The sequence below is a fragment of the Triturus cristatus genome, chromosome 10, assembly GCF_964204655.1.
Source record: "Triturus cristatus chromosome 10, aTriCri1.1, whole genome shotgun sequence".
NCBI classification, from domain to species: Eukaryota; Metazoa; Chordata; class Amphibia; order Caudata; family Salamandridae; genus Triturus; species Triturus cristatus.
This window is the reverse complement of record NC_140593.1, coordinates 893,254,619-893,282,560: the sequence shown is the minus strand read 5'-3', so window position 1 is coordinate 893,282,560 and position 27,942 is coordinate 893,254,619. Positions and strand designations below refer to the sequence as shown.

Below are 27,942 nucleotides of genomic sequence, written 5' to 3'. Positions count from 1 at the left end.
AAGAGGACTCTTGCTTAGGCCACTTGCCTCGCCTCAAGCCAGCGCTATCAATTATGCACAGAGGGAGAGAAAGTCATTCGAGGGATTTGCTTGTGGCACCCAGTAGTGAAGGACTGTCAAGGCGATCAATCTCGATTCTTTGACTCGCCTGTAACCCAAGTACCATCTGCGGCCAATACCAGGCCACACACAAGGAGACACGGATGAAATACAGTCATTTAAGTTAAATAACCAACAAGCATTGGCAATGTCAATAGGTCTGGCTTAGGAATCAAAGTGCTTTTTGCATCAGTGATGGATTTGGGGGTCTCAGTAAATCATCATACATGCACTCCCCCACTCATCTTTGCACTCATACATCGATTCATCCATCCATTAACCGATTCGGTCTTACATTCCTTCTCTGTCCCAACCATAAAAAAAACACACAAACATTCAACATGGCGTGCTCTCTCCTAATGCTTTTCCAAAAAAATGTATCGCCCGAACTCATTTGCAATGCAATAGGTATCGCATTTGCAGAGTTTAAGCTATTGGCATTGTAAATGGCAATGCCTTTTATTTATCTGTTTTCAGAACACATAAATAAAAGGCATTGTTATTTACAATGTCAATAGCTCAAACTCTCGTAAATGCGAGACCTATTGCATTGCAAATGCTTAACATCTAGGGTACGGTTTGGAAAAATGGGGGAATGCACACCTGATTTTAGGATCACGTGTGGCATCAGACAGGGGTGTGTATTAGCGCCCCTCCTTTTCTCCCTCTATATAAACAATGTAGACCCCTTCTTCCAAAATTTAATTGTGGACGCCTCGAAAATTGGGACACGCCCCACGCCAGTATTATTATATGCTGACGATGCTGTCCTAATATCAAGGACAGCAAATGGCCTGCAAAGCCTAATAGAAAATGTTGCCCTGTTCATGACCGAAAAAGATCCTAAATTAAACTTAAAGAAAACATTTGTCATGACATGCGGTAGCAATAGGCCCAAGAATAAACAGCAACATGTGGGCGGGGTTGTTATTAACAGTCATCTTTTTCTTATTTGGGGATGCTTTTTAATAGGAGTGGTACTTGGAATACCCATATTGAATTATGTAATATGAAATTTGTAAGGGTTATAGAGAGTATTTTTAGATTTTCAATGAAAATAGGTAATAAACCCATCCGAGAAATCCTGATTTTGTATCAGAGTAAATGTATCACAGGGGTCTGCTATGGGGCTGCAATTTGGGGGAGAGCTAACACCGCCTCCCTACACATTTTTGAAAATGAGTTCCTAAAAAGATTGTTGGCAGTCCCTAGCGCAACAGCAAATTATATAGTCCACAGAGAACTCTCAGTCCCGTATGTAAGCGACTCCATAAAATTGTCTGGTCTCACTTTCTGGCATAGAATTTGGGCTAAAGACAAAACAAAATTTACAAAAGAATTAATTACGGATTGTTTAGCCCTCGACTTTAGTAGGAAAATACCCTGGTTGGAGTACATTTTTAGTCTCCAAAAATATTGTGAAGTTGATATTAATAGGAAGAACCCTATATCCATACAGGAGATTAGTAAAAAAAGATCTGAAGTTGAGATATCTAAATGCCATGGATAATGAAAGAGTAAGGATTGCCAGTCATAAACATAGTGTTGTCTCCTATTGTGAAAGCCCACTCATGAGGGGTATACAGCCATATTTAATACTGGTGAGAAATATACAACAGATTTTATTTAACTAGACTAAGGATGGGTACACTACATTATTTAGCTGCATTTTCTAGAATGGAAAAATGGTATCATAAATTACCAAACTGTCCATGTGATGGAAAATCCAAACAATCTACGTTGCATTTTATTCTTTTTTGTAGTTTTTATAAGGACATCCGGAAATCAGTTTTAAAACCACTTTTTTTATCAAATAGGCTTTTTAATTATAAATATGCTTTTAACTTTGTATGCACTCTGGAAAATTTGAAAATCATTAATGTTGTTTCTCTTTTTGTACAACTCGCAATTAGGAAAAGAAAAGACTATTCACATTTGGACGTATTGTTATATGAAAATCAAGATGTATAAGCATAGCCCTATCTTTAGGCTCCGAGTTAGGATGTGGAATTTGCACTTTATGTATCATTATGCACTTTCATGCATTAGCACTTTATATTTTATGTATGTATGTCTTGCAACCTGATAAGTCTGAAGTGTATTTATCTCCATTCCTCTATGACTTTCAAATGATGGCATTTTGCACTTTGCACTTTAGATTCTTCTTCATGTACTAGTATCTGTCTTATTATATACATTTTTAATTGATGAATGTATTAAATTGTTAATCTGTACAAACTTTAATTATGATGTAATGTAGGAATGCTTTTTGACTATTATGCTTTTATGGTGGTATTTATTGCACCGAATAAAGCTGATTTTGACTTTGGCCTTGAGTTGATAGTTTAGTGGTGGTTTTTGCTTGTTGGTGATTCCCATGTTATATTGTGTCTTGAGCATTTTAGTGGCAGAGAACATTGTGGTTTTTCCATGATTTTGTTAAAGGGGCTTGCATAGATATTGAGAATCGCAGAGTTGAGGGGTAGGTGTAGACAGCAATAGAAAAGTCACCGCGCTCGTGCATCACACACCCAACAGTAGAGCTATAGTTTTAGCCATTGATAATGTTTCGAGTGGAAAAAGAGTAACTTGTGTGTGGGAGAAGGTGCAGTCTTTGATATAGCAATGTCTCTGGTGTCCTTCTCTGACAGTCTTTGTACACTTTGAATAGAAGCTATGTGCCGCAACAAAGTAGTGTCTGCTGTTTGGTCTCTCTCATTGGCTGGCAGCCAGCAAACCTATATCTTTTCTCATTGCTTGGTATTGAGGTTTTCCCATTGTTCTGTTCAGCCAATTTACCTCTTCCTGCTTTCTTCTTCCTATCCAGTTACCCTCTTTTGAAGCTTCCTTTGCCTGGGACCGGTCCTGTGGAGTACACCACACCTGTGAGAGATTATTCTCCTCCGCCTTTGGAACCGGCTTCACCACCGACAGACCCTGGCGAACGCCCTGATTGGGTATGAGCTGCTGCTTTTTTTTTTCGATATTGATTGATCAATTTAGTCTTTAGGATTGATGTGAACTTTGAATAGCTATACTCCAGATTGTCTGCTTTCTAGAGTTGCAATGTTTGCCTATTTTATAAAGTTTTTTGAGGGACTGGGAAAAGGTAAGGGACAAGTCAGCAAGCCCCTTGACAAAAATAGATCACTTTTGCTAGATTTGTGGGTCTTCAAACCAAACTGATGTTTTAGATACTATTTCATTGCTTGCTTGGCACATGTAGAATTATCCATTTCTTCTTCTTCTTTCTCCAACAGTACTTGGGTGCCCCGGTGGCCTACATATTGCAGATCTATGTGAAAGCAGTGGTCTCGCCCTGGCACTCAGACTTCCTAGCTGTTGATGTATTCCGTTCACCCTTGTCCCGGGTATTCCAGCTAGTGGAGGAAATCAGGAACCATGTACTAAGAGACAGGTATGTGGGCCATTAAGTGCTGTTCCAATGGAGTACTTTCTGCAGCCCCTGGCTATTGAGCCAAGGTTTTCAGACCCATCTGAAAACATCCCCTAGCTTCTGTCCAATTCCACATTTTCTGAAGACTTTAGGACTCAAACTTATGATTATGCCTGTCTGTTTCCCCGTTAAAGGCTATTGTGTAGTCATCATTCTCCCCAAGTAAATAGCTATTGTTCTGAAAGAAACTGTTCCCCACCCCAACCCACAAAGACCTACCCTTCCACCCTGTTTATGAGAAGGGCAGACCATGGCATCTGGCATCTGCCATAAAAATGAGTGCTGTGGCAGAGGAGGTGAGTAGAAATCAGAGTAACAATATGTAAATTGGCTAAGTTGAGTCTCCTATAGTGACACATTCTTCCACTTCTACGGCCATTCTCATTTCTGTGATTGTAAAGGAAGGGATACTTGAAATATGATTTATGTGAATTACTGTCATGCTTAAAGCTTCAACCTCCATGTCTTTTTACCATCATGTTCATAGTCTCCTTTATCCTTTTCCATGGGTCCTTATGTGGGAAGTAAATATTTTTCTCTATTTAAACAGTAAGGCCGCTGTCTACCTAAAGTAGTAGGGCGGCCGCAGGTGGAGAGGGCGGCGGGTTGGGGAGGGGGTAGGAAAAAAAAGAATAATAAATAAAAAGCACTTACCTTCTGCCCCACTCCGATCCCACTGATTGCTGCAGCGCTGTTCCTCTCGGATGCCGACGGCCGGAAGGGGATGGGCCCTCAAGGCACAGGCTCCGCACCCAATCCAGACACTGCTCTTAAACGATGGCAGCGCCAGAATTGGTCTGAGCAGCCTCGTTTTCCGCTCAGACAGAGCATTGGAGTCTGTGCTGTTTCTACAGCCCGGCTATGTAACACAGCTAGGTTGGAGATCCATAAGTGCACATGTGTTTTTGGTTGGCCTCGGACTGCCCGCCAAACACACATGTTCTCTTATGAGTGCACTTAACTCCTCCCTGACTTGCTCGGCCCCGCCCAGCCCTATATATTTGTATTGGGCTCAGACAGCATAAATAAAATGAAAATAACATTGCGTTATTATCATTTTATTTATTGTCTGCTGCACAGGCTGTGGGGCAACGCTCCTCAAACATTACGGAGGAGCCGCCCCTGTATTTAGAACAGGAGATGCTATTAAAATATGGCTGTTGCGCATTAAGTGCAGAGCTGTAATAAGTTGGTGGGCAAAGTTAAATTAAGTTAATGCTGTCTTTTGTATTCATGAGACACAGATAGATCACATCACTAGCTAAGCTGTCAATCTGATTTCTCATGTTGTAATAAGAACTCATACCTGCAGTTGGAAAGAACCTGTGAGTGAAAACAGTTTCTTCTTCGATGAGAATACCAACATAGGGAAAACCGAGCTGTGGCCTACAAGAAAGAACAAGCATTGGCAATGCAATAGGTCTCGCATTTGCGAGACACTGAGCTATTGCCATTGTAAATGACAATGCCTTTTATTTATGTGTTTTGAAAACCTGCAACTTTGTACTTTGCAAGTTTTCTTAACACATACATAAAAGGCATTGTCATTTACAATTCCATAATGCATTGTAAATGCTTGTCGCAGTGTTTATTCTATAAACAATCACTTCTGTGCCTTCCTTCTTAAGCCTTTTTCCACCGTTCCTCCCTGAACCTCCCTTTCTGCATTACTTATACAGTGTAAACGGCAATGTAGTTAAAATAAAGCAAATCAATGGAGCTATGCATACACTTCTTGACGTTTGGATCTTTCACAGAAACAACAGGCGGCACTTTTGAGTGTGACATCGCAAATTTTGTCGTGGATAATGGTTCTCACGACTGGCTAGGCTGAGTTAATTAACTTACACAGACTAAAAACATCAGTTGGGAAGTGAAGGAGGACAGTGAAGTCTAAGTGAGAAAGGCGTGGACACTGAGGTTAAAAGCACAGAGGGTGGAGTCATTAAACCAAGAGTGGGGCACATGGGGTGGAGGGAGAGGGTGATTAAGAGACCTCTTAAGTCTGAGAACAAGGGTGAACTACAGTCCAAGCTGGGGGTGGGAGTCCCTGAAGTCCAAACACAGAGGAAGGATGCATATAACTGCAGCAGGAAGAAAAGATTAAAAGCAGTGTCAGGGAAGTTTAATAAGAGGGGATAAGGAACACAATAGCATAGAGGTAGAAAAAGCATTACAGAGGGGACCAATTGAAAACAGTCGAGGCATATGTACAGCAGAGGTAGGGGCAGGGAAGCACAGATGGTCAGTCACATACAGGACATGGAGAGGATCAGTAAATTAAACATTAAAAACAGAGGTAGAGTTTAGAAAATTACAGCAGGTAAACGTGGGCATTGAATCCCAGCAGCGGTGGTACGAGGCTAGGATTGTCACCTTTATGAAGAAAATACCAGTCATACTAAACATGACACAAGTTGCAGTACTTCACTCAGTGACAGATTCTGAAATTTGTAAGGTTGTAAATCCTATATGTAATTCGACTAACTGAGCAAGTGAAGCACACATGCCCAAACATCCAAAGTAGGTGATGGTCAGCTCAAGGGAGTAGGGACACATAGCAAGTAGACGGGCATTACGGTGGCTAATGAAGTAGTAAGCCCTGGAGAAAACATCTTACCCGAAGATTACAGCATTCCACGACATGATATTGTTTTCAGACAGGGCTCCACTCACCCCACAAGGGGATCCTCCTGCAGCCTGCGGGGAAAGAATTACACCATACAGCTATTCTCAGACTAGCTAGCGCCAGAATCGTCCTCTGACTCAGCAGAACGACCTGTTCCTGCGCAAAAAGCGTGAGGCTACCAACCCAGCTTCGGCGAGCGTATGCCGTCACTATGCTAGCAGCGTAGGAGTGTGCTAAGAATAGAGACAAGAATATCGTATCCCGGTGCCAATCTGGTTCAGTCCTCTCTTTCCCCAGTACCTTTAAAGCTTAAAACAAGATAATAACCAAACATGCTTCCCTCCCAATAGAAAGCACGGATTTGGCAAGCGCGCCAGTAAGAAGCGTGGGTGGAGCTTCCACCCTCGCTTCGCAAGCCAAATCGACAACAATAGATCTCGCTAGGAGCGAGCAGTGCATGCGCTGCGTTGCTAGACGAGACCTAAAAAAGGACTAACACTGTACTAAACAAAAGTGATGCCTGTGCCACAATAAAAAAAATGTACACAGGATTATCATCGGATTAATTCTGTTTAACTGATACGCAGACTTGTCTGGTCTTGATTGATCAAGGAGAGTCTTTGTCAAGAGATCACTAAGTCAAAAATTGAAACTTAAGTGGCACCGTGGAAATGCAGAAAGCAGGGTACTGCAGTGCTACTAGCGACTCCTCTTTCTAGAACTTTTTTTCATGCTTAATCAGGATTGGCATCTATAACAGTTGACCATCTTAGCTGGAACCTTTTGGAAACTGTTATGAGTTTCACCTCCATTTCACCCAAATTAAACTCAAGCCTTCCTCCGTGGCCTTCATCCTTGCTAAACCCCTCACCATCCTATTTCTCCTATACTGACAACACAATATATGAAGATACTAAATATGGCAATTACAAATATTGTTATCTCTCTCACGTCCAGCACTGTGCCCAAACTCCTGAGAGTTACCCCCACACGTCCCTCTCCCCCAAAATAAATAGTTGTCCTTAGATCCAAATATACCATCGAACAACTGGCTTGTTGAATGACTTCTGTAGGTTTGAAAATCCTAGTATAGATTAAGGCGGTACAACTGCAGCAATTCATCAGGTCTCAACATATCTTTGGTCTCTGTTAGTTATTTTTTATTTGTACAATTATTTAAAATATTTACAACCGTCACTAAGATGAACGAAAAAATAAAACCAGAATTATATAAAATACATACTTATAATGGCATGGGCTCACACACTGTGCTATCTCCATTATTTAAATAATCAATTATAAAATTCCTCCTTGATTGTGGTGTGCTCAGAATAAGCTGAGACCTGACCTTTGTGTGGGATAATGAAACCTGCTCTTTAGGTACCAGGACTGAAGCCCAGAGGTCTTGGGCTTGACCCGCTCACTGGGGAAAGGGATCTGGCCTATCCAATCCCAGGGGTCACAAGCACAGCAGACCGGTGGCAGGCGAGAACACTGCACCTACCAAAGAAATCCATGCAAAACAACACCAGACAAGAGCCACCAAGAACACTTAACAACAATTTCAGCTTCACAAGACCCTTTCCACGTGAGCCTCAGATTGACCACCTTGATCATCACACTGAATGAGACTGGGGACCCAGGCCCTATCTTGGCAATGCTACCACTAACAGGAGGCCTGGGATGCAAACTTCTTTTCCGAGGACCGAGAAAGGGGCCAGCAGAGCGGCCCCACCATTAGCTACTTAGGACTGGCAATTCAGCCATCTGTCTTCCCCAACATGACAGTATGTATTGCTCGCATGGTGGGAGCAGACAAGTTTTTCGTTTCCTCCCCAATTAGGTTCCCCACCCTTCCCATTCCTGGACTCCTTGACCTCCTGTCAGATATGCACGTAGACAGGACCTGGGCATACAGCAGGCTGATAACCCCTTCCACACCTCCGTACACCTCAGGGCACCTGCTTATAATGCTCAATCTCAATGTCCATGGCCTTAACGCACCCACAAAGGGCCTTTCATTTCTTTCCCTCCTCCGAGCCTACGATTGCAATATTTGTCTCCTACAGGCGACGCACCTTGTGAAGATGGACTGAGGGTGGCTGAAATCCAGCTGGTTTGATGAGCAATACTTCTCCCAAGGAGCAGGCAAGAGAGCAAGTGTAGTTATCCAGTTAGCTTCTAAGTTTGAGACACGTCACCCAAACGCAGGTAGAGGTACCAGGTAAACTTCTCTCAGTATGCATCTCCAACATTACTACACTTTCTCCCTTCCCACACTATATGCACTGAATGACTGACCGGAGAAAATTATGCTCCATGCTTTGGGCCTAGTCACCCCGAAACCGGTCCTAGGATGCTTGATTCCGGTCCAGGGAAGACATGGCTTGGCAGTTCAGGCTGGACTGTTCCCATGAGGCACACGGTCAAGACTGATTTGCATATGGCCATATCTGAACTGGGGTGGCGTGGTGAGCAAAATAACGATGGATTAAACCCAGATCTGTGACTGGGGTGAATGTTTTGCCAATGTGCAACATTCCCTCCATCATCTTGTGTGTTTTGTTGGGCCTAGTCACCCCATTCACTGATGCCGACCTTGTAAAATGGGTAGGTTTTATCCTTGTGCGCCATACCAATCAAGACAGTTCAGCTCAAAGAGTGGGACAAAATGGGGCCTTCATACAGGAAGGGGTGCGCTGGCAAACTGAAGAACTAATTTATATCTGGCAATCGCAACATCCCACTGTTAGGGGATATACTTTCTTCTCAGCTGCACATCACACATATACCTGTATCTATTACTTCCTGACCTCACACTGTATTTTAACAGCCAGTGCGCAGACTGAGATGGGTGTCTCAGCACTCTGTCTATTCTCCCATTACTAACACTTTTTAGATTCCGGGGTTGAACGCCACCAAGGTTGAACATTCAGTAATCACAGGCCCTTAATCTCACTGTATCCCAGCATAATGAGCTCCGCCTAGAAAGACATTTCCCTCTCCCATGGGCTAAACTCTGGATGCCCTACCTCAGACTCAAAATTTGCCCCTCACTGGACTAAACAGCAGAGTCCCACTACACTGACCATATAGCCACAGCCCGCTTAGGTCTGCGAACATGGAAGGGGAAGGTCTCACGTGGCTAGGCACAATAGTTGCTGTAAAAAATGACCCCGCTGCCCAAAATACTGTAGGTCATGTGAACACTTCCCCTAGACCCGCCCCCGCACCTGCTCGGTAAGCTACAACACATGATACAGGTATATATTTGAAGGGGCAAGAAACCCTGCAAGGTTCCGAAAGAGGAATACCTGCTGGTACAGAAGGAGGCTTGAGCCTCCCACACCTTACTCACTACTGTCTAACAGCCCAGTTACGGTACATGGTGGAATGGAACAGACCACTGTTGAGGAAACATTGGTGCTTTATGGACCAGAGTCTTGCTGGGATACACTTATCAAAAGTACCCTGGATCCTCTAGCTACATCGCCCCCATGGGGTGTATATCTGAAAGAAACACATTAGTTAGATTCCTCACCTTAGAATATCCCCAGGCGTCAGGCTGGATCCGGAAAGATTTTTGTAGCAATACCCCTTGCGCGTCGCTAGGCGTCGTCTGCGGCTCCGCGTCTGTCGTTAGCGTCGTGTGCCGGAATGACGTTGGAGTACTTAGACGCCGCCCTCGCGCGCTGACGTCAGTTCTTCTTTTTTCCGCGCCAGTAAGCGCCGATCCGGGAAGAGCTTACCCCTAGACACTTTTTGACTAACATTTTGACCTCTTTTGGTTACTCGACTCGACATCTGGTGCCGGTAGGATGCCTGGATTCAAGCATTGTGACGCCTGTCACCGACTGAAGTCGGTAACAGATCACCATCGCCGGTGCCTGTACTGCCTGGGGGCTGCCCATGATGCGGAGTCGTGCCCCGACTGTCAGGCCTTGACGGCTAAGGCTAGGCGGGAGCGGTCCCGTAAGCTACTCGAGCTTCGACACTCTGCTCCGCGCCGCTCTCGGTCCCGGTCCAGGAGGAGGTCCAAGGACCGTTCGCGGAGCCGCAGCCATCGACATCGCTCGTCGGGATCTTCGGGTAAGTCCCGTCACTCCAAACATTCCAAGAAGTCCAAGCGGCGTCCTCGCTCTTCGGACTCCCCTCGCTCGACCCGGCCGAGGGTCCGGGTGGTTCCACCCCCGCGGCTCCGTCGGAGCCGCAGGAGCCGCGCTCGTCCCTATACCCTCCGGTCCCTGGGACTAACGCGACTCCGGCGGAGGTCAGTGCCTTCCTCTCGGCCATGAGGAATCTGGCTCCGCCGTCGACGCCTGCCGGCGCGCCTTCGGGCCCCGCAGGGTTGACTGGGCGACCTCGCGTGCCGGCGGCTCCGGCCCTGGCACCGTCGAGGGCTCCGGCCCGACGCCGCAGGTCCCCGAGGGATCCAGGCCTGGATCTCTGCCGGCGCCGGTCGACCTCACGACGCCTCCTCCGCCGGCGCCGACACCGGTTCTGCCCCCGACGCCGTCCCCGCACGGCGTCGAGCCTCAGTTTTGCCCTATTCTGGACCCGGCGCCGTCCGACGCCGTTACCGGCGCCGATGGGTGACCGCTTCATCCACCGTCCGGCTCCGATCATTCCTCATGTCTACCAGGAATCGGATGATGAGGGCGACTGGGAGGGGTCTCAGGACCCTCTGGCCGAACAGGCCCAATTGTCTCAGGACTGAGCAGAGGAATTGGGGGACGCCAGCTGTGAGAAGTTGGCCTGGTATATGATGTTCACTAGTTAAAGTGACCACCTTGTACCATGCCAAGCAACCCTTAGGGTGTGGTTGTAAGTCAACCTTTTCGGACTAGCTGCCCTAGTGGTAGCGTAGGCTAAGCCGTCTTTGAGGCTAAACTCGTTAAAGCGTGTTAAGCAGGCTGTTTTACCAAATGCAACCCCCCTTTATACCAATGAAAGGACACCACACAGATATATATTCAAAATATATATGTATTTATTACTCAAAGTATCCCCTAGACTCTTTATGAGCACAGGAGCACAAATCGTTAAACAAGACAATGTTATAATATACAGAAGTTGCACTTTATATGGGTGGGCCCTGGTGGCCACTCAATCCATATACTAAAATAGTGGTATAAGTACCACGAACAGGAAAGGGAAAAGGCCTAGGGCCTCTAGAATCGCTGGGCCTACAAGGAGCTAACTTCAGTTAGTGACCAGGAGGCCCACGGGTCGCGTGTGCAGTGAGGAAAGTTACACGCGGGCTCCCATAGGTTTTCAATGGGTGCGTAAAAGTTTAAAAGTTACTGCAGAAAGGGTCTTCTGGAGGGACTACGATCTTAAGATTCAAAACACAGACACTAGAGATGTTTCTCTACACTTGGGCACCGGAGTGCCAGCTTTACCTCACCCACAGGAAGCGGGTGCATAGGTCTCGAAGTGCGTCGGGTTTCGTCTATCGATTCAATGGAGCCTGATGACAAAGATGCTGCAGGCGGTCGGTCCAGAAGAGCTGCGTTGGATCCAAGGGTGGATCGGAGTTGTAGAAGACCTGAAAGCAGAGGGGACAGTGTTCACAGTCACTAGCCAGTGACCGGCATGGCACCAGGTAGGTACCAGGCGATGTCGGGTGCCAACAGGTGGTTAGGTGTAGCTTGTCTCTGCAGCCACGTGGTCCCTGAAGGTCGACGACGTCCAGGAGTCGGTTCACGAGCTGTCCCACACAGGCTCTCGCTGTCGGCGGTGTCGGCGACTCGAAAGAAGCAAACAAGCCTTGGCAAAGGCAGGAGTCGTGGAAATTCAAGAAAGCTGATTGTTCTGACCAGCAAGGTTAGAGGGGCTGCTCTTTTGGAGAGCAGCTGGGGCCAGTCTGGAGCAACCAGACCAGCGTCGTTGATTTCAAGTTAGGTCGCCAAAATGGCCACGAGCCAACGGGCCAGGGACCGGGCAGGCGCGTCGAGATGCAAAGTGCAGAGGGGCCCCACGCAGATCGGGGAGATGCTGGAGGGCTCACCTTTGGTGCAGATGCTGCTCGGGTGTTGGGCTTCTCAGGACCCAAAGCACAACTTGGAGGGAGCCTCTGTTGTCGCGCTTGCAGCTTGTCTTCGGTCTTTCAAGATGGCTGGCTCCACGTGTCTCGGTGCCTCCACGGGTTCCCTCTTTGCAGGGACTGTGGATCGGGCGGTGAGAGGTCTGGAGGTCCAGGTCTTGTCGGGCTCTGGGCTCGGGCTCCGGCGGGAGGAGGCGGCAAAGCAGACGTCAAATAGCTGGTTGGTGCTTGCGTTAGCAAGATGGTCACTCCCTGACCATAGGGGAGATTTCCTTCTGTCCTCTGTGCAGCAGAGCGTCGAAGTTCCCGTCTTCTTCTTGTGGTTAAGTTGATTCCAGGATGTCTGAAGTCTTTGGACACAGCTCCTACCTTTAAGCGGATTCTAGGGGCCGGACTACCTGCTAGGTCCCTCCCTAAGGGTGGGACCAGGAAGGGGGGTGGTTACAGCCCCAATCCTTTGTCCAGCTCGCCCCAGGTCCGGGGCTGGTGTGCCCCAGGACCGGTTTGAACTGGCATATGCACCGAGGCTCCTTGTGAGCCTCAGGCATGTCTGATTCCATTCAAGCCCTACCTGACCAATACACAAAATCCTGTCTGGGGTGGTGCACGCACCTCCCCTGGCAGGAAACCCTTTGTCCACACATCCCAAGCTGGAAGGACTCCCAGCAGCAGGAGGGAAGACTTGTCTGTGGTGGCAGCATCCATTTTGTGGAGCTGAGGCTATGTCTGATTTTACCCGGGTTTCAGGTACTGTACATGTTGTGTCCCTCTAGAAGGGTGGAATGCTAACCCCGTCGCCAGAATTGGCGAGGGGTTAGTATTCCAATTCGTATGACACCTTACTCGACATGTTTTGATAAAGCCAAACCAAAGATAGCATTTAACCGCGAGGTTCATAATGCACTTAAGAGTATATGGTATGACGATATCTGGAAACGGTAGAAGGAAGTAGTTCCGACCACTGTAGACAGGCTCAGCTCATGCCAGAGCACCATCTCACATGGAACCAAGCACTCTGCCTTCAGGATTGTCAAGGCCTGCCATAGGAGTGACTTATAGGTTACCAGGTGTCCCATTTAAGGTTAGGTATAGGTATACTACACCTAAGTAAGAGGTGGTTACACCAACTTACCCCAGCTGAGTGATTAGCCAGTTGTGTCAAATTGTTAGGCCAGGCCAGGGGTGGCACAATACATGCTTCAGCCCCTGGTAGGCCTTAGATACACCAATGCCCTGGGTACCTAGTGTACACTGGTACAGGGGCTCACAGGGTGATCCAATTCCAATTGGTTATGCACCTAGGGTGCATAGTGTCAATTTAGTTAGAGAGAACAGCAGGCTGGGGGTCTGATTAGCAGGCCCACAGCCTCAATATGTCAAAAACCAGTGAAGCAAAAAGCAAAAATGTGGGGTGACCATAGGATAGCAGACCCTATTCTCCTACACAACCCCCCCCCAAACGCAGGGACATTAAACTAGCCTTGACCAGTCTCGTCTTCATGTCCTAAGTGGAAGTACCTGGAGAGACCATCTGCATTCCCATGGTCTGTACCTGGCCGGTGCTCCACGGTAAAGTCCATCCCCTGTAGGGAAATGGACCACCTAAGCAGTTTGGGGTTTTCACCCTTCATCTGATTTAGCCACAAGAGGGGCTTATGGTCGGTCTGAATCTTGAAGTGAGTGCCAAACAAGTATGGCCTCAGCTTCTTCAGGGCCCACACCACAGCAAAGGCCTCCCTCTCAATAGCTGACCAATTCTTCTCTCTGGGGGTCAACCTTCTGCTAATAAAAGCAATGGGTTGGTCTTGACCATCTACATTAAGTTGTGACAGCACAGCTCCCACACCCAACTCAGAAGCATCTGTTTGGACAATAAACTCTTTGGAGTAGTCAGGACTTTTCAGGATAGGTGCAGAGCATATGGCCTTCTTCAGGTCATCAAATGCCTTTTGACAGCTTACTGTCCACTGAACCTTTATGGGCATCTTCTTGGATGTCAGATCATTAAGAGGAGTCACAATGGACCCATAGTTCTTAACAAACTTCCTGTAGTACCTAGTCAAGCCCAAGGAAGCTCGAACTTGAGTCTGGGTGGTTGGAGGAGACCAGTCCTTGATGGATTGTATCTTACTCTCCAGTGGTTGAACTTGGCCTCCACCTACAAGGTGGCCCCAATACACAACCTTACTCTGCCCTATCTGGCACTTAGTAGCCTTGATAGTGAGGCCTGCCTTTTGCAGAGCCTCAAGTACCTTCTTCAGGTGGATCAGGTGATCCTCCCAGGTGGAGCTAAAGATAGCAATGTCATCAAGATATGCTGCACAAAAGTCATCCAACCCAGTAAGGACTTGATTCACCAACCTTTGGAAGGTGGCAGGTGCATTCTTCAGACCAAAGGGCATCACCAAAAACTGATAATGCCCACCTGGGGTTGAGAATGCTGTTTTGGCCTTGGACTCCTCAGCTAACCTGATTTGCCAATAGCCAGCTGTCAAATCAAATGTGCTCAAAAACTTAGCAGAAGCCAGTTTATCTATGAGCTCATCTGCCCTTGGAATAGGATGTGCATCTGTCCTAGTGACAGCATTGAGTCCTCTGTAATCCACACAGAACCTCATCTCTCTCTTGCCATCTTTGGTGTGAGGTTTGGGGACCAGAACCACTGGGCTAGCCCAGGGGCTCTCTGAGGGTTCAATGACACCTAATTCCAGCATTTTGTGTACCTCAGCCTTTATACAGTCCCTGACGTGGTCAGGTTGTCTGTAAAGTTTGTTCTTTACAGGCAGACTGTCACCAGTGTCCACCACATGGGTACACCAGTCAGTTTGACGAGGTATCAACGAAAACATGTGTTGAAATGATTGTAGAACCTGTCTACATTCAATCTGCTGATGCTCAGTGAGGTTGCCTCCAAGGGTCACTCCTTCAACTGAACCATCTTCAGGGTTCTGAGACAACAGGTCTGGGAGAGGGTCACTCTCTTCCTCCTGTCCCTCATCTGTAGCCATGAGCAAGCCCATGTCTGCCCTGTCAACATATGCTTTTAACCTGTTAACATGGAGTACCCTGTGGGGACTCCTGGGAGTTCCTAGGTCCACCAAGTAGGTAACCTCTCCCTTCTTTTCCAGGATTGTATGGGGTCCAGACCATTTGTCTTGGAGTGCTGCTGGGGCCACTGGCTCCAACACCCATACCTTCTGTCCTGGCTGAAACTCAACCAAGACAGCCTTTTGGTCATGCCAAGCTTTCTGTAAGGCCTGGCTTGCCTCAAGGTTTTTGGATGCCTTCTCCATATACTCAGCCATCCTGGAGCGGAGACCAAGTACATAGTCCACTATGTCTTGTTTAGGCTTTTTGAGAGGTAACTCCCATCCTTCCTTCACTAAACACAGTGGGCCTCTTACAGGGTGCCCAAACAACAATTCAAAGGGGCTGTAGCCAACTCCTTTTTGTGGGACCTCTCTGTAAGCAAACAGAAGGCAGGGTAGAAGGATGTCCCATCTTCGCCTGAGCTTTTCAGGTAATCCTTTGATCATACCCTTTAGGGTCTTGTTGAATCTCTCAACAAGCCCATTGCATTGTGGGTGATAAGGAGTGGTGAACTTGTAGTTGACACCACATTCCTTCCACATAGCTGTCAAGTATCCTGACATGAAGTTGGTACCTCTGTCAGAAACCACCTCCTTAGGAAACCCCACTCTGGAGAATACTCCCAGCAGGGCCCTGGCCACAACAGGAGCTGTAGTGGTCCTAAGGGGAATTGCCTCTGGATACCTGGTGGCATGATCCACTACCACCAGTATAAATCTGTGCCCAGATGCAGTGGGAGGATCCATGGGACCCACTATATCTATTCCCACTCTTTCAAAGGGGACCCCCACCACAGGTAGTGGTATTAGGGGGGCCTTTGTTGTGCCACCTGATTTGCCACTGGCTTGGCAGGTCACACAGGAGCGACAAAACTCCTTGGTATCTTCATTCATGTGAGGCCAGTGAAAGTGAGGGACAAGCCTGTCCCAAGTATTGTTCTGGCCTAAGTGTCCTGCTAAAGGAATATCATGGGCCAAGGTAAGAAGGAAGCCCCTAAATTGCAGAGGTATTACCAACCTCCTGGTTGCACCAGGTTTTGGGTCTCTAGCCTCTGAATAAAGGAGCCCATCATCCCAATACACTTTATGGGTACCTTGAGCATTCCCAGCAGCCTCAGCAGCAGCCAGCTGTCTGAGGGGTTCAAGAGATGGACAGGTTAACTGAGCCTGCCCCAAGTCGGCCCTGGAAGGTCCCCCTGTCCCCAGAAACTCAACCTGATCAGGTTCAAGCTCTTCAGGGACAGTTCCTTCAGGGTTCTCTAGATCATCTTCCTGGGAAGGCTGATCATCACTTGGAGGCAGGGGGGAAGGCACAGCCTTAACCCTCCTGTTCTTCTTCTTGGTAGGTGCTTGGTCCATTGTTCCAGGATCCAAGACCTGTGGTTCAGAAAGGCACTTTTTGGCCTGTGACCTGGTCACAGCAAGGACATGTGGTGATATACCTAACATCTCTGCATGTGTCCTGTACTCCACTTCTGACCATAGAGAACTCTCTAGGTCATTGCCCAACAAACATTCTACTGGGAGGTCTGCACTAACCACAACCCTTTTGAGGCCAGTTACCCCTCCCCATGAGAAGTTAACAACTGCCACACTATGTGAAGTAGTGGCATTGCTGGCATTGGTCACCAGGTAGTTCTCACCTGGTATGTACTGTCCAGGGTCCACAAAGCCTGGTGTCACCATAGTGACACTGGCACGTGTCCCTGTAGGCTTGAGCCACTTTTTCATTTATTAAAGGAGTCTGTCTGTACTTGCCCAGGTTACTGGGGCTCACAGTCGGGGACAAATCCATGTCCCCATCACAGATCAAGACTGCCTGTGTCAGGGTTCTGTCTAAGTCAGAATCTCCTTCAGTTCCCATAGTGATTCCCACTACACCCTTTGTCTGGGGACCAACACTGCTAACAGTAGTACTGGGAGCAGGTGCCTTAGGGGCAACAGTGTTGGGGGCTCCACCCTTCTTACAATCACTAGTCCAGTGAGTTGTATTCTTGCAAGATTTGCACCAGGGTTTCTTTGGACCTTCTTTCTTTTTCCCTTTAGGCTGGGACCCACCCTCGTTAGTACTAGTTTGGGGCCCTGTTGAAGACTTCTGGTCTTTAGATTTCTGATCTCCACCCTTTTGGTCTGTTTTCTTCTGATCACCCCCTTGGCCCTGGTTCTGGTTCTTTTGCTTAACCCTGGTTCTGACCCATTTGTCTGCCTTCTTTCCCAATTCTTGGGGAGAGGTCAGATCTGAGTCAACCAAGTGTTGATGCAGTTGCTGGTTCTGACAGTTATTTAAAATCTGTTCTCTCATCATCAAATTGTACAATCCTGTATAATCAGATACCTTACTTCCCAGCAACCAACCCTCCAAAGCCTTAGTGGCACATTCAATGTATTCAGACCAGTCCTGAGTCTGTGTCTTCTGGGTGTCTCTGAACATTAACCTGTACTGTTCAGTGGTTAAGCCTAACCCATCAACTAGGACACTCTTCAGGGCTCTGTAGTTTCTGACATCCTCCTCCCTAACAGTGAGGAGTCTATCTCTGCCTCTTCCTTCAAAGGAGAGCCATAAGATTGCTGCCCACTGGTCTTCGGGAACCTGCTGCACTTTGCAGGCTCTCTCAAGAGCAGTCATCCACTTGTGGATATCATCCCCACTTTTGTAGGGGGGCACAACCTTGGACAGGTTCCTATTGTCAAAGACCCTATCTTTGTCCTTAGGGACAATGCTGCCACCAGTGGGTATAGACCCGCTCTCTCTAGGTTGCCTAGCCTTACTCAGTTTCTCTTCCATCAGAGCTACTTCTAGCTCCTGTCTCCTGATCCTCAGCTGAGCTTCCTGCATTCTGGCCTCATGCTCCCTCCTCTGAGGGGTGGTCATCCTTCTTCTGGAGTGATCTTGAGAGCCTCTAGAGGCATGAGAAGCATTAGAGTCACCTGAGTGATTCCTCTGCCTCCCAAACCCCTGGTTAAGTCCACTAGGGAGATCCAATGGGATGATCCCATTGTCAGTCCCCAGTAGCCTTAAGTTAGCTGGGCCACGTATAACACTTGGCACTGGGCTAGTTCTCCCTTCATCCCCACTACCTTCTGTATCAGTACCCTTATCACTCTCATCCTCTGTAGTATGATTCTCATCTAAGGGGTGACTATTGGAAAGGGGTACCTCAGTAGCATCTTCATAAGGGGGGCCTCCTGTTCCAGTCCCTAAGGGGCCTAACTGGGAGAGCTTTCTGATCGTCATCAGCTTGTAAAAGCTCTCTGAGTTCAGCAGAGGTAGGGTTCTTGGGCTGTTTAAGGCCCCTGATATTTGCCAACTGCCTGAGCTCATTTTGATTTAGGGTAGCAAAGAGAGTTGGTGCCCTCTGGGGGTCACTCTCGACAGAGATGGGTACCTTGGACCCCTCTGCCCCCTCCATTGCTCTTAAGTGTGGGTGGATGTGTTGCAATCTACCTACACTTGGGTTTTCCTACTAAACCTATCTAGTAGTTGTAGTCAGGGTGTGCTACTCCCTTTGCTCTACAACAACTAAGTTCAGTAGAACTTAAGTATATCTAATATTGTTTTATATGTACCTAAAGGTACCTATGTGATCTTTCAATTGGTAACCAAGAGATTACAATGGTAAAACACAGCAAACTCAAATCCAAACGCTGCTCACCAATGTGAGAAGTTGGCCTGGTATATGATGTTCACTAGTTAAAGTGACCACCTTGTACCATGCCAAGCAACCCTTATGGTGTGGTTGTAAGTCAACCTTTTCGGACTAGCTGCCCTAGTGGTAGCGTAGGCTAAGCAGTCTTTGAGGCTAAACTCGTTAAAGCGTGTTAAGCAGGCTGTTTTACCAAATGCAACCCCCCTTTATACCAATGAATGGACACCACACAGATATATATTCAAAATATATATGTATTTATTACTCAAAGTATCCCCTAGACTCTTTATGAGCACAGGAGCACAAATCGTTAAACAAGACAATGTTATAATATACAGAAGTTGCACTTTATATGGGTGGGCCCTGGTGGCCACTCAACCCATATACTAAAATAGTGGTATAAGTACCACGAATAGGAAAGGGAAAAGGCCTAGGGCCTCTAGAATCGCTGGGCCTACAAGGAGCTAACTTCAGTTAGTGACCAGGAGGCCCACGGGTCGCGTGTGCAGTGAGGAAAGTTACACGCGGGCTCCCATAGGTTTTCAATGGGTGCGTAAAAGTTTAAAAGTTACTGCAGAAAGGGTCTTCTGGAGGGACTACGATCTTAAGATTCAAAACACAGACACTAGAGATGTTTCTCTACACTTGGGCACCGGAGTGTCAGCTTTACCTCACCCACAGGAAGCGGGTGCATAGGTCTCGAAGTGCGTCGGGTTTCGTCTATCGATTCAATGGAGCCTGATGACAAAGATGCTGCAGGCGGTCGGTCCAGAAGAGCTGCGTTGGATCCAAGGGTGGATCGGAGTTGTAGAAGACCTGAAAGCAGAGGGGACAGTGTTCACAGTCACTAGCCAGTGACCGGCGTGGCATCAGGTTGGTACCAGGCGATGTCGGGTGCCAACAGGTGGTTAGCTGTAGCTTGTCTCTGCAGCCACGTGGTCCCTGAAGGTCGACGACGTCCAGGAGTCGGTTCACGAGTTGTCCAACGCAGGCTCTCGCTGTCGGCGGTGTCGGCGACTTGAAAGAAGCAAACAAGCCTTGGCAAAGGCAGGAGTCGTGGAAATTCGAGAAAGCTGATTGTTCTGACCAGCAAGGTCAGAGGGGCTGCTCTTTTGGAGAGCAGCTGGGGCCAGTCTGGAGCAACCAGACCAGCGTCGTTGATTTCAAGTTAGGTCGCCAAAATGGCCACTAGCCAACGGGCCAGGGACCGGGCAGGCGCGTCGAGATGCAAAGTGCAGAGGGGCCCCACGCAGATCGGGAAGATGCTGGAGGGCTCACCTTTGGTGCAGATGCTGCTCGGGTGTTGGGCTTCTCAGGACCCAAAGCACAACTTGGAGGGAGCCTCTGTTGTTGCGCTTGCAGCTTGTCGTCGGTCTTTCAAGATGGCTGGCTCCACGTGTCTCGGTGCCTCCACGGGTTCCTTCTTTGCAGGGACTGTGGATCGGGCGGTGAGAGGTCTGGAGGTCCAGGTCTTGTCGGGCTCTGGGCTCGGGCTCCGGCGGGAGGCGGCGGCAAAGCAGACGTCAAATAGCTGGTTGGTGCTTGTGTTAGCAAGATGGTCACTCCCTGACCATAGGGGAGCTTTCCTTCTGTCCTCTGTGCAGCAGAGCGTCGAAGTTCCCGTCTTCGTCTTGTGGTTAAGTTGATTCCAGGATGTCTGAAGTCTTTGGACACAGCTCCTACCTTTAAGCGGATTCTAGGGGCCGGACTACCTGCTAGGTCCCTCCCTAAAGGTGGGACCAGGAAGGGGGGTGGTTACAGCCCCAATCCTTTGTCCAGCTCGCCCCAGGTCCGGGGCTGGTGTGCCCCAGGACCGGTTTGAACTGGCATATGCACCGAGGCTCCTTGTGAGCCTCAGGCATGTCTGATTCCATTCAAGCCCTACCTGACCAATACACAAAATCCTGTCTGGGGTGGTGCACGCACCTCCCCTGGCAGGAAACCCTTTGTCCACACCTCCCAAGCTGGAAGGACTCCCAGCAGCAGGAGGGCAGACTTGTGTCTGTGGTGGCAGCATCCTTTTTGTGGAGCTGAGGCTATGTCTGATTTTACCCGGGTTTCAGGTACTGTACATGTCGTGTCCCTCTAGAAGGGTGGAATGCTAACCCCGTCGCCAGAATTGGCGAGGGGTTAGTATTCCAATTCGTATGACACCTTACTCGACATGTTTTGATAAAGCCAAACCAAAGATAGCATTTAACTGCGAGGTTCATAATGCACTTAAGAGTATATGGTATGACGATATCTGGAAACGGTAGAAGGAAGTAGTTCCTCCGACCACTGTAGACAGGCTCAGCTCATGCCAGAGCACCATCTCACATGGAACAAGCACTCTGCCTTCAGGATTGTCAAGGCCTGCCATAGGAGAGACTTATAGGTTACCAGGTGTCCCATTTAAGGTTAGGTATAGGTATACTACACCTAAGTAAGAGGTGGTTACACCAACTTACCCCAGCTGAGTGATCAGCCAGTTGTGTCAAATTGTTAGGCCAGGCCAGGGGTGGCACAATACATGCTTCAGCCCCTGGTAGGCCTTAGATACACCAATGCCCTGGGTACCTAGTGTACACTGGTACAGGGGCTCACAGGGTGATCCAATTCCAATTGGTTATGCACCTAGGGTGCATAGTGTCAATTTAGTTAGAGAGAACAGCAGGGTGGGGGTCTGATTAGCGGGCTCACAGCCTCAATATGTCAAAAACCAGTAAAGCAAAAAGCAAAAATTTGGGGTGACCATAGGATAGCAGACCCTACTCTCCTACACCTGCGGTTTGGATACCTCTCCAGACGCTGGATTCATCTCTCCTCCGACTGTGGCCTCGGAGGAAGGTGCGACCTTTTCTGTGGTGCTGCGCAAGGCGGCCGAAGCCCTGGGGCTCGAGTTGCCTGCTGTGGCTGTGAGGACTAACGTCCTCACCGAGGTCCTTCAACCGACAGCAAGCTCCACTGAGCCTCTGCTGCAGTTTAATGAGGCCCTCATTGACGTTCTCCAGGGCACTTGGTCCAAGCCCTCCACAGTCTCTCCTGTGGACAGGAACGTTGCCCGGCGCCACCGCCCTGCTCCGGGCGACCCCACATTCCTCTCCCACCACCCCACATACCGAGAGCCTGGTTATCCAGGCCTCAACCTCCCAATCCTCCTTCCCGTCCGCTCCTCCGGATAGGGAATCCAAGAGGTTGGAGCAGTTTGGCAAGAAACTGTTCTCGTCCCTGAGTTTGGGACTGCGGTCTTTAAATACCGCTTGCCTTTTGGACCGTTACTCCCACTCGCTGTGGGATGCGGTGGAGGACGTGCTGCCCTTGTGCCCGGAGGAGGCCCGGGAGCGACTCACCCAAGCACTTGCTAACGGGCGAGATGCAGCGCGGCACGCCATTAGATGTGGACTAGACACCACGGACTCGGGCAATTTCCACCACGGTGGCGCTTCGGCGTCACGCCTGTCTGAGGTCCACGTCGTTTTCAGGGGATGTCCAAAGCTCCCTCATGGACATGCCCTTCGATGGCACTCGCCTTTTTGGCGAGAAGGCGGACAGTGCGCTGGCCCGGTTCAAGGACTCCCGGGCCACGGCCAAGTCCTTGGGTCTTTCGGCCCCGCGGCCGCAAACTTCCGCCTTTCGCCCCTTTCGTGGCCAAGGAAGGGGCGCCTCCTCACGTCCGCCCAGCCACCGGCCGCAGAACCAACCTGCACGCGGTCGCAGATGTGGTTAACGCCGAGGCGGTTCTGGAGGACAACGTGCCGGTCAGTCCACATCCACCCCGGCAGCATCTGCCTCAAAGCCCTCCTAGTCCGAGCTTTCAGGCCCATTCAACGCCAGTGGGGGGCAGAGTTTGCCATCACCTGCTCCACTGGTGCTCCATCACTTCGGACAGGTGGGTGCTGCAAATCGTCCGAAGGGGCTACTCCCGCCCCATGCCACCGCAGAACCACCGTATGTCGGGGGATCATTTGCATCTTCTCTGGGAGGAGGTTTCGGCCCTCTTGGCCAAAGAGGCCGTCGAGCGCGTTCCTGGTCCAGAAGTAGGTCGTGGTTGCTATTCCCACTACTTTCTGGTTCCCAAGAAGGGCAAAGGGGGCCTACGTCCGATCTTGGATCTCAGAAGCGTGAACACCTTCCTCCGGAAGGAATGGTTCAAGATGCTCACTTTGGCTCAGGTTCTTGCTGCCCTAGACCCTGGAGACTGGATGGTAGTGTTGGACTTGCAGGACGCTTATTTCTACATCCCCGTCCTGCCGGGCCACCGGCGTTACCTGCGGTTCACGGTGGGTCAGGAGCACTTTCAGTTCACTGTGCTCCCCTTCGGCCTCACCAGTGCCCCTCGGGTGTTCACGAAAGTGATGGCGGTGGTCGCAGCTTATCTGCGCAGATCAAGGGTCCCAGTCTTCCCCTATCTCGACGACTGGCTGTTGAAGGCGGGCTCGCCCCAGCAAGTCGTCTCCCACCTCCAGACTACGGCAGACCTCCTGCATTCGCTGGGGTTCTCCATCAATGTGCCGAAGTCGCACCTGAGTCCCTCCCAAAAGCTCCTTTTCATAGGGGCGGTTCTCGATTCGGCGCAGTTCCGGGTCTATTCGCCGGAACAGCGGGTCCTGGACATTCGAGCCCTGATTCCCATCTTCCGGCCTCTGTCCTGGATTTTGGTCAGGTTGGTGCTGCGGCTTCTGGGGCTGATGGCCTCCTGCATCCTGTTAGTACCTCACGCCAGATGGCGGATGCGGGCTCTGCAGTGGGACCTGAAGTTTCAGTGGGCCCAGCATCGAGGCAACCTGTCCGACCACGTCTTGATCTCGGAGGGCACTACGAAACAGCTGCAGTGGTGGCTCACGAATCGCGATTGGGTCAGCGGCAGATCCCTCTCCCTTCCCCAACCGGAGCTCATGGTAGTGACGGATGCGTCCCTCCTGGGATGGGGGGGCCATAAGGGAGAGGCGGAGATCAGAGGACTCTGGTCTCCGGCGGAGACTCTGCTCCATATCAATCTTTTGGAGCTGAGGGTGATCCAACGTGCACTGAAAGCCTTCCTTCCCTCTGTCCGGGGAAGTGTTGTGCAGGTGTTCACAGACAACACCACCGCCATGTGGTATTGCAACAAACAGGGCGGGGTGGGGTCGTGGACCCTTTGTCAGGAGGTCCTGCGCCTCTGGACATGGCTGGAACACCAGGGCATCACCCTAGTGGTTTAACATCTGGCGGGCTCTCTGAACGCCAGAGCGGACGAACTCAGCCGCCGGTGCATGATGGATCACGAATGGCGTCTGAACTTGGACGTGGCGCAAGGTCTCTTTCTGCAGTGGGGAGAGCCTTGGTTAGATCTATTCGCCACCGAAGAGAACGCGCAATGTCAGCAGTTCTGCACGTTGGATTTTCCGAGGCGGCACTCGCTCGGCGACGCTTTTCGTCGCGAGTGAAGTTGCGGTCTGTTGTACGCCTTTCCGCCTTTACCACTTCTGCCCAGAGTGCTGAAGAAGATCAGGCGCGACCGGGCCCAAGTCATCTTGGTGGCTCCGGATTGGGCACGAAGGTACTGGTATCCCGAGCTACTCAGTATGTCCATCGATACCCCGATACGACTGCCTCTTCAGGAGGATCTTCTGTCGCTGCAGCAGGGGACTGTCCTCCACCCGAACCTGTCCAGCCTCCACCTACATGCGTGGAGATTGAGCGGCGGCAGTTGATGCCATTTGACTTGCCTCCTGCAGTCTGTGATGTCATTCTGGCAGCCAGGCGTCCCTCCACAAAGACGGTATACGCCTGCCGGTGGAACAAATTTGTGGCATGGTGCACAGTAAAGGCTGTGGATCCCCTCTCTGCCCCTCTTTCTGAGGTTCTCCTCTTTCGTCTTTCTTTGGCCCAGCAGGGCTCTGCTCTGGGCACCTTGAAAGGTTATCTTGCTGCTATCTCTGCCTTCCTTCGGCTTCCTGATCAGCCTTCTCTTTTCAAGTCCCCTGTTGTTTCACGCTTTCTCAAGGGCATTACTCATATGTACCCTCCTGTTCCTTTCGTAATGGCTCAGGGGGACTTGAATCTTGTTCTCACATTTCTGATGTGCGCTCCCTTTGAGCCCCTTCATAACTGTCCCATCCGTCTTTTGACTTTGAAAACTGCTTTCTTGGTAGCAATCACCTCCGCTAGGCGGGTGGGTGAGCTCCAGGCTTTGTCATCCAAGCCTCCCTTTCTTTCAGTTCATCCGGACAAAGTTGTCCTCCGGACACGTCCTTCTTTCCTGCCTAAAGTCGTGACTCCCTTTCACATCGGGCAATCTGTCACGCTGCCCACCTTCTTTCCGCCTCCGCTTCCTTCAAAAGATGAAGAGAGGCTCCACCGTCTGGACCCAAAACGTGCGCTATCCTTTTATTTGGACCGCACAAGACATTCCGGGTGGACGACCAACTTTTTGTTGGGTACGTTGGGGCTAAGAAGGGTAAAGCTGTACACAAGCGGACCATCTCTCGGTGGGTCGTGTTGTGTATTAAGACCTGCTATTCTTTGGCGAAAAAGGTTCCTCCTGTTGGGCTACGGGCCCATTCTACTCGGGCTACGACGGCCACGACTGCACAAGACATCTGTCAGGCGGCGACGTGGGCTTCGCTGCACACGTTTGCGAGACATTACTGCCTGGACAGCCAAGTCCGGAGGGATGGGCACTTTGGCCGTTCTGTTCTCCAGGACTTTCTGGTGTGATCTTGGTTCGCAGACCCACCACCGGGGTTGGTATTGCAGGGGTATCTATTCTAAGGTGAGGAATCTAACTAACTTGTTTTTTTCAGATGAACAAGTTACTTACCTTCGGTAACGATGTATCTGTAAGAAACATTAGTTAGTTAGATTCCTCACCGACCCGCCCAGCCTCCCCGTTCTGCGAACCGACATCTAGGGTTAAGGTTCTCCCTTTCAGGGCCCTAGATTTTTTGGCACCAGTGTCGGTCTCTTGCATGGCTCAGCGTCCCTGGCGCGGAAAGCTATGTACAAGAACTGACGTTAGCGCGCGAGGGCGGCGTCTAAGTACTCCGACGACGTCATTCCGGCGTACGACGCCAATGACGGACGCGGAGCCGCAGACGACGCCTAGCGACGCGCAAGGGGTATTGCTACAAAAATCTTTCCGGATCCAGCCTGACGCCTGGGGATATTCTAAGGTGAGGAATCTAACTAACTAATGTTTCTTACAGATACATCGTTACCCATCGTATGGGCCACAGTAGATGCATGGTTTCTAGGGGCCTCTCACAACTCCACCCCCACCAACTTGGCACACTGACTTCCCCTAGCTTAGTCAGACTCCTCTTACCATACTTGGCAACCAGTCCAATGCAAAAGGATTGGAGACCTAATGGATCATACATGCTTCATGGATTTTCAGCAAGTACAGCCCAACTATGGGCTCCCAACCAACGAGATCTGGAGCTAAGCTGCTGGAAAGCACTGGATCACCCAGCCTCTGGTCTGCACTGCACCCAGTAGACCTCTAACAAAGTTTAAACAGTGTCTCACCAAGAAGACAAGAGACAAAGGCCTGCTCTCAGCCTAATACGTGTTCTTAAATGAGCCGATGGAAAGTACCAAACCACCAGCAATTAGACTATGAGAGGAGGCACTGGAACGAATCTTCACCTTCAGAGTGGACTGATGTCTTCAAGAGGGCCCTGATAGCCTCATCCAGTTGGGTACAAATCGTTGCTTAAAATAACACATTATTTTTACTATACCCCTGCGACTGTGGCAAAATGGAAGCCCAGTGGTAAAGCAGACTGATGGTGCAACTGTGGCCACACAGGTACCCTGGCACACCTTCTCTGGTGCTGCCCCAAACTTAAACATTACTGTGAAAGATCCTAAGGAATGTTAATGAGATTTTTGAAGCAGAGGTCCCTGCTTTTCTTAGCTACACCCTGCTGGGACTCCCAGATGTACTGACCTAAGCACTCCATTTTCATAGAGGGAAGGCTGTCACTATGGCGCTGTGTGCGGCCAAGCAAGTTAGCACTTCCAAGTGGGGCACAGACTCCTCAGCTACTCTTGCGGACTGGCTGTATAGACTCTGTGACATTATCAGTATGGAGAAACCTACCACGCCTATTGATAACAAACGCCAGCATTTTGATAAAATGTGGGGCCAATGCCTCCAATGTTGTTCACAAGACTTTTGCAAACTCTCTTGCCCAAAATATCTCTGGGTCCTTAGGCACACCCAGCCGGAGCCCGATATCGGCCAACAGGATGGAAACGGACGAGCCTGAACCTGACACCAGGTGGCCTCAACCAACCAGCTAGGTCGCCTAAGCGACAGAGACTAGCTCTCTCTCCCAGTTCCTAACCTCCATCTGTTACCCCATTTCCTTCCCTTTGGCTTTGGAGATTGCCCCCACTCCTCTGCCCTCCACTTCCCTCCACCTTTACCCATGCCCACTTACCTACCTTACCAGCCTATGTGTGGGTGAGTGTTTACAATGAAGAAAATGATTTAAACCATAAAACAGGTTAGCAAAGCCAAATCACGAAGCATTTTATCTCATGGAAGCTAGAATACATCATAAAACCAGAAAGAAATGACAGAAAAGTGTGCATAAATGTAATCAATTTAAACTAGAGACCATGTGCAGGTTCATCCTTTGATTCACTCTAAGGGATCGTAGCACTCTAGAATAAAAAATGTTTGCCAATTCGTCTTTAAGATCTTGCCGGTTATTCATGACTGTTGTAACCTGAAAACATTATGCTGGGCTCACACCTATTGATTTACCTGATACAGGGGCTAACGATTTAGTGCAAAAATAGGGCAATCAATCTTCACCTTCAGAGTGGACTGATGTCTTCAAGAGGGCCCTGATAGCCTCATTCAGTTGGGTACAAAGCGTTGCTTAAAATAACACATTATTTTTACTATACCCCTGCGACTGTGGCAAAATGGAAGCCCATTTCAATTTTGCCACAGGATGTTCAATAATGTGGTTTATCTTTCAAACATCCTTACTGTT

The 27,942-nt window shown here is 49.3% G+C and overlaps 1 protein-coding gene across 3 annotated transcripts in view; it reads left to right on the top strand.

The window, feature by feature from the left end:
• SCAP (SREBF chaperone) overlaps positions 1–27,942 on the top strand; it is a 654,188-nt gene that overhangs the window by 264,101 nt on the left and 362,145 nt on the right. For all 3 annotated transcript variants that reach the window (XM_085628619.1, XM_085628621.1, XM_085628620.1), the window contains exons 3-4: positions 2,927–3,056; positions 3,360–3,517. In XM_085628619.1, coding sequence (XP_085484745.1) covers positions 2,927–3,056; positions 3,360–3,517 — 288 coding nt within the window. The remainder of the gene's footprint in view (positions 1–2,926; positions 3,057–3,359; positions 3,518–27,942) is intronic.